This window comes from Carcharodon carcharias, chromosome 20, assembly GCF_017639515.1.
Source record: "Carcharodon carcharias isolate sCarCar2 chromosome 20, sCarCar2.pri, whole genome shotgun sequence".
NCBI lineage: Eukaryota > Metazoa > Chordata > Chondrichthyes > Lamniformes > Lamnidae > Carcharodon > Carcharodon carcharias.
Genome location: NC_054486.1, coordinates 113,587,538 through 113,599,936, shown reverse-complemented (window position 1 = coordinate 113,599,936; position 12,399 = coordinate 113,587,538). Strand labels below are relative to the sequence as shown.

General features: G+C 47.7%; 1 protein-coding gene across 3 annotated transcripts in view; it reads left to right on the top strand.

Annotated features, from left to right (window-relative positions):
• The window catches only part of flvcr2a (FLVCR heme transporter 2a), a 213,405-nt gene that overhangs the window by 29,639 nt on the left and 171,367 nt on the right, over positions 1-12,399 (top strand). For 2 of the 3 annotated variants that reach the window (XM_041214694.1, XM_041214691.1), the window contains 2 exons: positions 4,172-4,313; positions 9,136-9,276. In XM_041214694.1, coding sequence (XP_041070628.1) covers positions 4,172-4,313; positions 9,136-9,276 — 283 coding nt within the window. The remainder of the gene's footprint in view (positions 1-4,171; positions 4,314-9,135; positions 9,277-12,399) is intronic. The other variant, XM_041214692.1, reaches the window with a different exon arrangement.

Here is a 12,399-nt window from a genome sequence, read left to right as displayed (position 1 = left end):
TGTGGCAGTGGTAGCAGTGTGGCAGTGGTAGCAGTGTGGCGGTGGTAGCAGTGTGGCGGTGGTAGCAGTGTAGCGGTGGTAGCAGTGTAGCAGTGTGGCAGTGGTAGCAGTGTGGCAGTGGGGCAGTGGTAGCAGTGTGGCAGTGGTAGCAGTGGTAGCAGTGGTAGCAGTGTGGCAATGTGGCAGTGGTAGCAGTGTGGCAGTGGTAGCAGTGTGGCAATGTGGCAGTGGTGGCAGTGGTAGCAGTGTGGCAGTGTGGCAGTGGTAGCTGTGATAACAGTGTGGCAGTGGTAGCAGTGTGGCAGTGGTAGCAGTGTAGCAGTGTGGCAGTGGTAGCAGTGGTAGCAGTGTGGCAGTGGTAGCAGTGTGGCAGTGGTAGCAGTGTGGCAGTGGTAGCAGTGTAGCAGTGTGGCAGTGGTAGCAGTGGTAGCAGTGTGGCAGTGGTAGCAGTGTGGCAGTGGTAGCAGTGTGGCAGTGGTAGCAGTGTGGCAGTGGTAGCAGTGTGGCAGTGGTGGCAGTGTGGCAGTGGTAGCAGTGTAGCAGTGTAGCAGTGGTAGCAGTGTGGCAGTGGTAGCAGTGTAGCAGTGTAGCAGTGGTAGCAGTGTAGCAGTGTAGCAGTGGTAGCAGTGTGGCAGTGTGGCAATGTGGCAGTGGTAGCAGTGTAGCAGTGTAGCAGTGGTAGCAGTGGTAGCAGTGTGGCAGTGGTAGCAGTGGTGGCAATGGTAGCAGTGTGGCAGTGGTAGCAGTGTGGCAGTGTGGCAGTGGTAGCAGTGGTAGCAGTGGTAGCAGTGTGGCAGTGGTAGCAGTGGTAGCAGTGGTAGCAGTGTGGCAGTGGTAGCAGTGTGGCAGTGTGGCAGTGGTAGCAGTGGTAGTAGTGGTAACAGTGTGGCAGTGGTAGCAGTGGTAGCAGTGGTAGCAGTGTGGCAGTGGTAGCAGTGTGGCAGTGTGGCAGTGGTAGCAGTGGTAGTAGTGGTAACAGTGTGGCAGTGGTAGCAGTGGTAGCAGTGGTAGCAGTGTGGCAGTGGTAGCAGTGGTAGCAGTGGTAGCAGTGTGGCAGTGGTAACAGTGTGGCAGTGGTAGCTGTGGTAGCAGTGGTAGCAGTGGTAACAGTGTGGCAGTGTGGCAGTGGTAGTAGTGGTAGCAGTGTGGCAGTGTTGGTAGCACTTTGTCTGTATTTAACATCCACATGGGTGTTTTCTAATTGGATAGTGTTGGTAACAGAAGCACTTAACCGATTTTGGCCACTACCCCTGTGTACATTAATGGCACTTGTACTATCCTCAGTGATCACTGGGGATACTGTTAACTTGGCAGGGGAAGTCCTGAACATTGATTCTAGGACTGTTTTAATGGGCTGGTTGGATAATTTTTTAACTCACAAATATAAAGATTTTTATCAGTGAGAGCAGTTTTACATTCTGAGGAAGCAGAATCATAGAACCACAGAATTTTAACCACCCAGAAGGAGGCCATTCAGCTCATTGTCTCTGCACTGGCTCTCCAGATAAGCAGTGACCTAGTGCCATTGCCCTGCCTTTTCCCCGTACCCCTGCCCATTGTTTCTATTCAAATAATCATCTAAAGCCCTCCTGAATGCCCCGATTGAACCTGCCTCCACCACACTTCCAGGCAGCGCATTCCAGACCCAATCCACTCGCTGTGTGAAAAAGTTTTTTCTCACATCACATTTACTGCAGGAAGAAATAGCAGATCTCTAGAAATTATATTGCAGGGTTTTATTGAAAGTGGCTGTGTGTTGGAAAACTTTAAAGCGGTCAAAGTAATGCCTGTCCTCAGAAAGAGGCACGAAACTAACCAGGAATTAGTTAACATCTGCAGTCGGGAAAATTTTATTTAAAGATGAAACTACTTCAATATCCAGAAGTTTATCAAACATGGACCAACTTCTTTGAGGTGGTCACTTCTCTAGCAGCTGGGGGAGTATTGGTGAGGTTTCAGCCATTAACCCTAGAAATAAAGTCCAGAGTCTCAAATATCTGGAACAAAGAAGCTGGAGGAGGCCATTCAGCCCCTCAAACCTGTTCCACCATTCAGTGAGATTGTAGCTGATCTGTGGTCAAACTCCATATGCCCACCTTTACCTGGTATCCCATCATACCCTTGGATAAGGAAACTGAGGAGGCTGGACCTATATTCTCCAGCGTTTAGAAGAATGAGAGGTGATCGCATTGAAATGTACAAAATTCTTATAGGGTTCAACAGGGTAGATGCAGGAAGGATGTTTCCTCTGGCTTGGGGGTGGGGAGGGTGGTGGGGGGGGTGGTATCTTGGTCTAGAACCGGGGACTCAGTCTCAGAATAAGGGGCAGGTCATTTAAGACTGAGATGAGGAGGAAATTCTCTAGTCAGAGGGTGGTGAAGCTTTGGAATTCTCTACCCCAGAGGGCTGTGGAAGCTCAGTCATTGAGCGTGTTCAAGATAGAAATTGATAGATTTCTGGAGACTAATGACATCAAGGCATATGGGGATAGAAAAGGAAGATGGAGTTGAGGTAGAAGATCTGCCATGATCTAGTTAAATAGTAGAGCAGGCTCGAGGGGCTGAATGGCCTACCCCTGCTCCTGTCTTCCTGTGATAATAAAAATCTTATTAATCTCAAATTTAAAATTAACCATTGACCTAGCATCAATTGCCATTTTCAGAAGAGAGCTGCAAGCTTCTACCTCTTTGTGTGTAGAAGTGTTTCCTAATTTCACTCCTGAAAGGGTTAAGCTTTAATGTTTAGCTCTTTCCCTCCAGTTCTGGACTTCCCAACCAGCAGGAATCGTTTCTCTCTATCTACCCCGTCTCTCCTTAATACCTTGAAAACTGACGGTGTGTCCTAAGTTTCTTTGATTGAAACGGAGATAACATCATTATTTAATAATAGATTCCATTTATAGTTGAAGGAAAGTGGGTAGGGGGATATGACAACAGTACAGGTACATGTGGAAGATAAGCATTCACAAGGGTTAGCCGAGGCAAATAGCTGGTTTTCACGTAAGTTCAAAGTGCAACCTGTCTTTGTAATTTTGTTTTTTATTCATTCATGGAATGGGGGTGTTGCTGGCTGGCCCAGCATTTATTGCCCATGACTAATTGCTCTTGAGAACTGAATGGCTTGTTAGGACAGTTAACCCTATGGTAATTCCTTCCAATTGTGCAGCAGGTATGGAAAAAAACTAGGTGCTTTTCAGTGATATAGAATATAACTGAAACATTTTGTCTCTCTGAGGGTCATGAGTCCTTGGAACTCTCTTCCTCAAAAGACGGAGGAAGCAGAGTCTGAATATCTTTAAGGCTGAGTTAGATAGATTCTTGATAAACAAGAGGGTGAAAGGTTACCGGGGTAGGCAGGAATGTGGGGTTGAGGTTACATTCAGATCAGTCATGATCTGCCATTATTGAATGGCAGAACAGGCTCGAGGGGCCGAGTGGCCTACTCCTGCTCCTAGTTCATACGTTCGTATGTACATTTGGGGCAGAATTTCCGGGTTGGCTGGCCTGGGAGTGGCCGGGGAACATACTGCTGACCGTGATTGGCCCATGAGCACAATTTCAGCACTGCCGGGATAGGGGTGGGAGGAGGGCGAGCGCTGAAGTCAGCGCCAGCTTGGGGAACACGGAATGAAAGCTCCCTGAAGGCTGACGAAATTAAAATCAATAAACACAAAATAAAATTGGGAAAAAATGTCCAGCGTACATATCAGAATGAGACACCTCAACTAGATGAAATTTTTTTCGAAACATTTAAAGTTTTAAAAATTAATCATGGAAAGTTCATCCAGCTCTCGGATGTGGTTTCCTCAAAAAGGCTAAGACTGCCTGGGTGATCTGCCCACCCGTCAACTGTAACATTGGATGGGCAGTGAAAAATCACCGTCAGTTGCTACTTTAATGGCCTTAATTTGGCGGGTGCCCTGCCAACTCTAGCATGCGCCTGCCGACCAAAATATCACAGGAGCGTGCGATGGCGTCAGGACACTTGTCTGGCGTCACTGCGAGCTGTTTCACACCCACACGCCGAGCGCAAAATTCTACCCATGGTTTCCTCTCTCACCTCCTGTCTTGTTCCCTCCTCTCCGCAATGTAAATCATCAGTAAGTAGAGTATGTGTAACCTGTATATAGTTTTCCATTCATAACACTTCACTCTATTCTGTCTCTCCACAGATGGGAGTGGCCCTGGGTTTTCTAATTCCTCCCATACTTGTACCAAATGTGGATGACCTGGATCAACTGACTTACCATATCAACATCATGTTTTATGGCACTGCCGCAGTGGCAACTGTGCTTTTCATTCTTGTTATCCTAGGTAAGGAGCCTGTGAAATGAGCTAAAAAAAAGACATGCTGCTTTAAAAAAAAAGAGTTCCATGATCAAAAACGTATTGTGGATGGAGCTGGGAACGGATTTTGGCTTTGCTTCTACAGCTGCAGTTTGGCTGCCACTGCTTCCTTGTGTAGTGCTGCAGACAGTATTACATTGCACAGTCCCTCAACATGCTGAAGATAAACAGTGTTAGGTAATTGAAAGTTATGATGTTTGTCAGAGTATACAAAAAGGGGTTGTAAAATGAGTAGAGCATGATACTGTTAAGTGATGAGTCATGAACAAATACATTGAGTCATCCTTTACTTTAAGACTATGATTGCATTTAATATTCCTTTTAAAGAGAAGACAATGCCTTTATATGATGCGTTTCATATCCTCTGTACCGAAAGACTTCATGGCCAATGACTTATTTTTGAAAGATTTAGTCACTGTTATGTGAGTAAACAGGACAGGCAATTTAAACATATCAATCTTCCACAAACAATAATTCACTAATTCATTTCTTACGATGGTAATTGAGAATCTCAGGATTGGAGGAGGCCATTCACCCCTCAAACCTGTTCAGGAAGATCAGTCCCAATTACCAGCATTTTCTCTGGATCCATTCACACACTTCCCTAAATTAAAATCTGTGAGATTGTGATAAACCCAGTGGGTGAAGAGTTTAGGTGGTGTTGTGCTAAAGGCCAGCCTGGGTCAACTTCAATGTAAATGACAATGAGGCTGGGCGTTTATTTTAGAATTAGGGGAACTATATTCTATGATATTAAGCCCGACAGCAGTAACGTGTGCAATCCTTCCATGTGCACACCAGCGGGATCAACGGTGGGCAGGAAGGGGAAGAATTAGGCGGGAGGTCTAAAAATCAGTTTCACACCAGTGTGAAAGGACGGCAGAATCTTTCAATACTGTCATAGCAGATCGAGATTCCTGCTGGATGTCCATGTGAAAATGATTTGCATCCTGCTAATGGGATGCAAATGAAGACCAGACAAGAATCTCCACCCCCCCCACCACGCCCAATTCCCCGTGACACCAGTGGGAAAACACGTTGGTCCTGAACAAGTCTGGACCAATATGGTGTGCAAAAGCCAGGACTTACCTTAAAAGGCTTGCACTCGCAGACATCTGATAAGAAGGTGGAGGTCTCCATCTACTGGACCCTGGAGCAACCCGTGCATCACAGGGGTGGGTGGAGCCTCATCCACATGGCTTTTCCACAAAGGAGCTTTCTCCAAGCCGCAACTTGACTTAGCCTTCAGCACTTCTCCCAGGGCCTTTGCCATGGGGATTTGGATCCTTGGGCTGTGGGATGGGAAGCAGCAGGAGGTACTGATAGGCACTGAAGGAGGATTGGCACAGGGTGGTTGTTAGGAAGTCTAGGAGCTCTGCAGGTGTGGTGGGGTCCTAGAGGGGGACATTCTGTTTGGGGGTCCAGGAAAGGGTTTCACAGAGTACAGGGAATGAAGGGGAGGTTAGGAATGGGCCAAGCTGGTAGCTGGGCCGGGGTTGGGGAGGCGCAGTGGGGAGAAAGTCCAAGCGATCGTGCCCACAGGGAGGGGTCAGTGGAGTCAATTGTTGACTTGGGACTAAACTCAGGGTTCATGGTGGGATGGGATGGTTAAGGTTACAGGGGGCAGAGGGAGCTGGTAGGGTAGCGGGGAGGGGGGTATGAGCTTGTCAGTTGAGGATGCAGCAAGAATCAGTTGTGGTGACACGGAGGTAGACATGGACTCGGTTGGGCTGGAGGTGGTCAGGAAGGTTAGTGTGAACGGGGTGAGATTTTGGGTTGGAAGGGAACATGCACATTCACCTGGACATTCTCAAAGGAAAAGAGTTCGGGTTGGAAGGTTGGGGAGGTTGAAGGTGCGGAGTGGGGAGGGGACATCATTGGTGATGGGGGAAAGGGTGTGGGTGACCAGGGGAGGGAAATGGTGGGGCAGTGCAGACAACAACCATGCTGGTCAACTGAAAAGTGACCAGAGCCTCGTGTTGGATGGACAAAGATGCTGCGTGGGAGTTAGATCAGTGAATGGGCAGAGATATAGGTCATCTCAGCTGGACAACTGAGGTAGTATTGACTATGCTGGGGACCAGTGGTATGAATTTGACAGTGAAGGCTCTGCCTACACAGGGAGGTGCTTGCACATGGCTCAGAAAGGCCCTGCCACAGACCCTTCTCCCTACCTCCCTGCAGAATCACCCATGGGGTGCACGAGAGGTGCTTGTGGGGGTTAGGGCAGAGAGTGGTGGGTGTGCTCACTAAGCCTTAGAAACGATGCTGAAAATAGCAGTGAAGGTGATTATATTTACAGAAGTCAAATTTGTGACATTTGTACACCCGCACAACCAGCTGTGATCAAACGTTCTTGATTTTCTGAGGCCTACCACTTCTAGGTGCTACCCTGACATCTGCAGCTGAGGTGGAGACAGCCTATGCAATGATTGGCTATGACTTTGGCGGCTGTCCTCTGGAGAGTTGAGGCCTGGAGGGCCCCAGTTTGCTTTGACTGTCCTCCTGTGGGCCTGCTACTCCCTCTGCAGTGACAGAGGACGGGATTGAAGGGGTCACAGGCAAAGGGGACTCGGAGGGAGAGGAGAGCCTCTGAGATGCCTGAGCGGATAACCCAGGGGTGCCCAGCTGCCTCTCCTCCTCTCTCTAGGTGCCTGAGGGCCCCGGTCTGACTCGAGGGAAGGAGCACCTGGAGGGAGGTCGAGGTGCCCCGTTTTCCCCCTCACGTTACCACTACAGGAACTCACCCATGGTTACCATGATGGAGTGTAGGTCTGTATGCATCTCCAGCAGGAAGTGGCCGTTCTGCTGGACCAGGGTCACTATGGCATCCACCACTATCCCCATGGTGACTTCAGTACGCACACATATGGGCATCAGTTTATCAGACAGCAGGTGGACAGACTGCTCAACTCGTGTGCCACTCTGTTGAGGGCCTCCAACAGTTCTGCCTAATGTTCTCCCACCGCTTGCTGACTCTCCACCATGAATTGGAAGGCCGATTCCAGAGGCTCGTCATCAGACTCAAACCTCACAGATGCCTCTTCCCCAGCAGTCCCCTGAGTGCCGGGGAGCTCGGCTGAACCTGCCTCTTCCTGCTGGGGACATGTGTCCATGTGGTGAACACCAGATTGTGAGATCCTCCCTAAGCTACAACCAATACCAGCCAAGGTGTGTGTCTCTGGGCTGGTGGAGGGTGTAGGTGTCTGCTGTGACATCTCTCCTCTTCTCCTCTCTCCTGGCTCCTCTCTGGGCTGAGGCCTGACAGGGAGTCCTCCTCCTCCTCAGGCCTTTACCTCTTTCTGGTGGCATTTGTAAGTGAAAGAGGACAGAGTGAGTGACAACATGAGCTGTCTCTAACATGGAGGCACATTTGATCCTCAAGTTTCTGTGCTATGGATGCATCTTTACTGTGTGGACGCCCAAGTCTGAGCTGCCCATTGCCAATGGCCTGTACCCACTCCAGACCTGCCTTCCGTGCTGCCCTCTATTCAAACTCTGTCAGGTGTCTCAGATGTTCTCTCCGGTTGTGCCTCATCTTCTCCTGCTGAAAGAGAACAGGACGTGGGTTTGAGGGGAGTTGCATGTTGCATCCATTTGGATCATTTCTCATACTTCCACTAGTAAGGTAGCTCATTGTGGCATGGCAGGGCAGAACTGCGCTATGAGTTGTCCAGAAGGGTTGTGGGCCAGCACCCTGCAGAGCGCTGAGCCCATCCACATGCATCTGATTTGGGGAGGTTGCTGGTGCCCTCTGCGTCTAAGCCCCATTCCCTCCTCCCCATACAGTGTTCTCTGTCTGTTGAAGGGTGAAGGAGGCACAGTGGTCACTCTGCCGTAGGGTGGATGCACTGCAATTAGGCTGTGAGGCATGACTGTGCCGTTGCCACTGAGGCCCACATACCCTGACATATTGGTTCCGTTGTGTTTATGCGACTCACCCTAGTGGAGCGAATGAGTCTGTTCATCCTTTTGTGGCACTGTGTCGCTGATCTCTTCTGTACCGTCCAGGCACTTGTGCCCATCAGCTGGGTAAAGTATACTCCTCTGGACCTCCACATGGTTCAGGAGGACGTGCAGGGAGGTGTTGCTAAACTTCAGGACTGAGCCTTCACCTCCCCTTCCAGACATTTCTGTAGTTTGTATTGAAATTGAGGATGTCTGGGCATCTTTTAAAGATGGTGTCTGGATACGACAGCAGGTGTGCACCATTCAACCCACCCCGCCATGGAATATGTCACAAAAACCCCAGCTGCCTAACAAATAACGCCAGGGCCAGGAGATACTGTGGGATTTCCCATTGGCTTCTGCAGTGGGATACACTCCCTGTCCCCACCAGATGGGAGAATTGTGCCCCAATGAGTGTGACTCTGATGATGTGTTCAGAGATTGAGGAAGAGCTTGTGCAATATATTAATGTACATAGAGGCTTCATTTTGTTCTTTCATGGGATGTGGGCTTTGCTGGCAAGCTGTGGTGGAATGTGGCCTGAGCCTCTGCTTTGCTAGCCCAGTAACAATACCACTAGGCCACAATTTCCCCATAAAGATGTGGACTCATTAAAATATAAATCAGGTGATCCAGGGCAGTCAGTGGTTGTAAGCATTGTTTTATATTTTAATTCCGGATTTTTCTGCTTTCTGATCCAAGTTGGAATTTGGTAAAGGTTGTGCTAATGTTTAATGCCCATTGTTTTTTAAACAGTTTTTTTAATGCAGTGCATTGAACATAGCCCTGCAGTTAAAGGGTTAAGTGTGGCCTATTCTGTAACTCTGCTCTTTTATATCAGTTTTTCAGGAGAAGCCAGATATTCCACCAAGCCAAGCACAGGCAGCTATCCTCGCCAACTCATCGCAGGATTACTCCTACATTCAGTCTATTCTGCAATTGGTCAGAAATATGCCATTTTTTCTTCTTATTATTACCTATGGTAAGCTTCCAATCCAATATAAAAACAAAATACTGCAAATGCTGGAAATCTGAAATAAAAATGGGTGTAACGTTCGGGCCACACAAGAGAGAATCTAACCATTGTCCCTTGATGGCATTACCATCACTGAATCCCCCACAATTAACATCCCGGGGGGTTACCATTGACCAGAACTGAACTGGACTAACCATATAAATACTGTGGATACAAGAGCAGGTCATAGGCTGGGAATCCTGCCATGAGTACCTCACCTCCTGACTCCCCAAAGACTGTCCGCCATCTACAAGGTACAAGTCAAGAGTGTGATGGAATATTCCCCACTTGTCTGGATGAGTGCAGTTCCAACAACACTCAAGAAGCTGAACACTGTACAGGACAAAGCAGCCCACTTGATTGGCACCCCATCCACAAACATTCACTTCCTCCACCACCGACACACAGTAGCACCGTGTGTACCATCTACAAGATGCACTGCAGAAACTCACCAAGGCTCCTTTGACAACACCTTCCAACCCCACGACCACAACCATCTAGAAGGACAAAGGCAGCAGACACATGGGAACACCACTCCCTGGAAGTTCCCCTCCAAGCCACTCACCATCCTGACTTGGAAATATATCGCCGTTCCTTCACTGTTGCTGGGTCAAAATCCTGGAACTCCCTCCCTAACCGCACTGTGGGTGTACCTACACCACACGGACTGCAGCGGTTCAAGAAGGCAGCTCACCACCACCTTCTCAAGGGCAATTAGGGATGGGCAATAAATGCTGGCCCAGCCGGCGAAGCCCACATCCCATGAATGAACAAATGAAATAAAATAAAATGTTGGAAATACTGAGCAGGTCAGACAGCGTGTGTGGAGAGAACCATAGTTAACTGGTAGTACTTAATGCTCCCCTCACCTCTTGAGGCCATTTCAGAGGTGGAGTTTGATCAGACGGAGGCTTTGAGGAATTCCACCTGTCCCGACCAAGCTTGGGGCAGGCAAAAAGGAGCTTTGCCACCCAGAGGCCAATTGAGGCCATTAAGTAGCCACTTAAGTACCTCATTCTGCTGCCTGATTGAGGGACCTGTTGCTGCTGGGTTACATTCCCTGAGCCTCTGATTTGCTGGCAGTCCTGCTGTTCGACTTAATCCCAGCAAGGCCACAGGACTGGGAGGGAAGCGGACACATCAATGTCACCACCCCACCCAGTGTAAAGTTCCCCGCCACAACTTCAAATCCCACTTTGGCAGCTAGGGGAATTTAAATTAATGTATTTGGAATAAAATGCTGATCCATTAATAATTAATAATGAAACTCCTGGATAGTGTAAAAGCCCATCTGGGTCACTAATGCCCTTTAGGGAGGGAAATCTGCCGTCCTTACTTGGTCTGGCCTACATGTGACTCCAGACACACAACAATGTGGTTGACTCTTAAATGCCTTCTGAAATGGCTGAGCGAGACACTCAATTGTACCAAACCATTACAGAAAATATGCACTGTAGGTGACTGCAACAATTCAAGGAGTTGGCTCACCACCACCTTCTCAAGGTCGTTTAGGGATGCCCAATAAATGCTGGCCCAACCAACAACACCCACTTCCCAAAAAGAAAATAAGTAAAATGTTTATGCTGTTAACTAGGTCTAAATTGCACTGCTCTTTTTCCATCCACTCTTCAAAGCAAATCATGGACTAATTCCTTACTCAGAGTCAACACAAAGAACCTTAATCCTTTCTGGATAATGAACCTTGCTAATTATTTTAGAATCCTTGGGTTCTGTGACTCCACTCCTTTTGCATTGGACATGCAAGACCACCTTCCTCCTCTCCGCCCAATTTGTGCTATTGTGAAATTCTTGGTTTCCACCCTCTGAATCATTCTGGTTGAGCCGTTTCTCATCTCTGTTTCCAAGACATCTTGTAACTTGCCTGTTTGATATGCGTTCTAACACAAGATTCCTCTCAACTTCTTTTTGTTCAACAATCTGATGATTTTTTGCTTAACAAGGTCAGGGAAGGTCTTTTATCCTATCTTAATTCAACCATCCAGAGAGATTCTAGTCACCTTACCCCGCCTTTGCCACCCCCTCCCCCCACCATTTCAGCAATCAACTGTTTCTTGAACCGTTCCTGATGTTTGGCCTTCATAGAGTTGTTTATGACTCTAAAGGAGGCCATTTGGCCCATCAAATCCATGCTAGCTCTCCAGTCAGTCCCATTTCCCCTTCTCTATCCTTGTTGTCATATAAATTTATTTCCTTCAAGTTTCCATCCAATTTCCTTTTAAAATCGCTGATCATCTCCACTTTCACCGCCCTCAAGGGCAACGAGTTCTAGGTCATTACCATTCGCTGTGTAAACAAGTCCTCCTCACATTCGCCCTGTATCTCTTACCCAAAATCTTAAATCTGTGTCTCCCTAGTCTTTGTAACATCAACTAATAGGACCAGCTTTTCCATATCTATCTTATTTAAGTCTGTCATAATCTTGTACCCCTCTATCAAATCTCCCCTCATTCTCCTTTGATCCAAAGAGAACAACCCCAGTTTCCCCAACCTAACCTTGTAACTAAAATCCCCCATCCCTGGACCCATTCTGGTAAATCTCCTCCACACCCTCTCAAGGACCCTCACATCCTTCCTAAAGTGTGATGACCAGAACTGGACACAATACTCTAGTCGGGGCCTAACCAGAGCTTTATAAAGGTTCAGCATGACTTCCCTGCTTTGTACTCAATGTCTCTATTTATGAAGCCCAAGATTCCGTCTGCTTTGCTAATTACTCTCTCAATATATCCTGTCACCTTCAAAGATTGACTTAAAGAGAAGGTCCCTCTCTTCCTGCACACTCTTTAGATCTGTGCCATTAAGTCTATGTTGCCTCTCCCTATCTCTTCTGCCAAAATGCATTGCCTCACACTTCTCTGTATTAAATTCCATCTGCCTCTAGTCTGCCCATTCTGCTAGCCTATATGTGTCCTTTTGCAGTTGATTAGTATTATATTCACTCCTCCAAGTTTAGTATTATTAGCAAATTTTGAAACTTTCCTCAGTATTCCAAAATCCAAAAGATTTATATAATACAGTAAAAGTAGCATCCTAGCACTGACCCTTGGGGAACTCTTGGTCTACCATCCT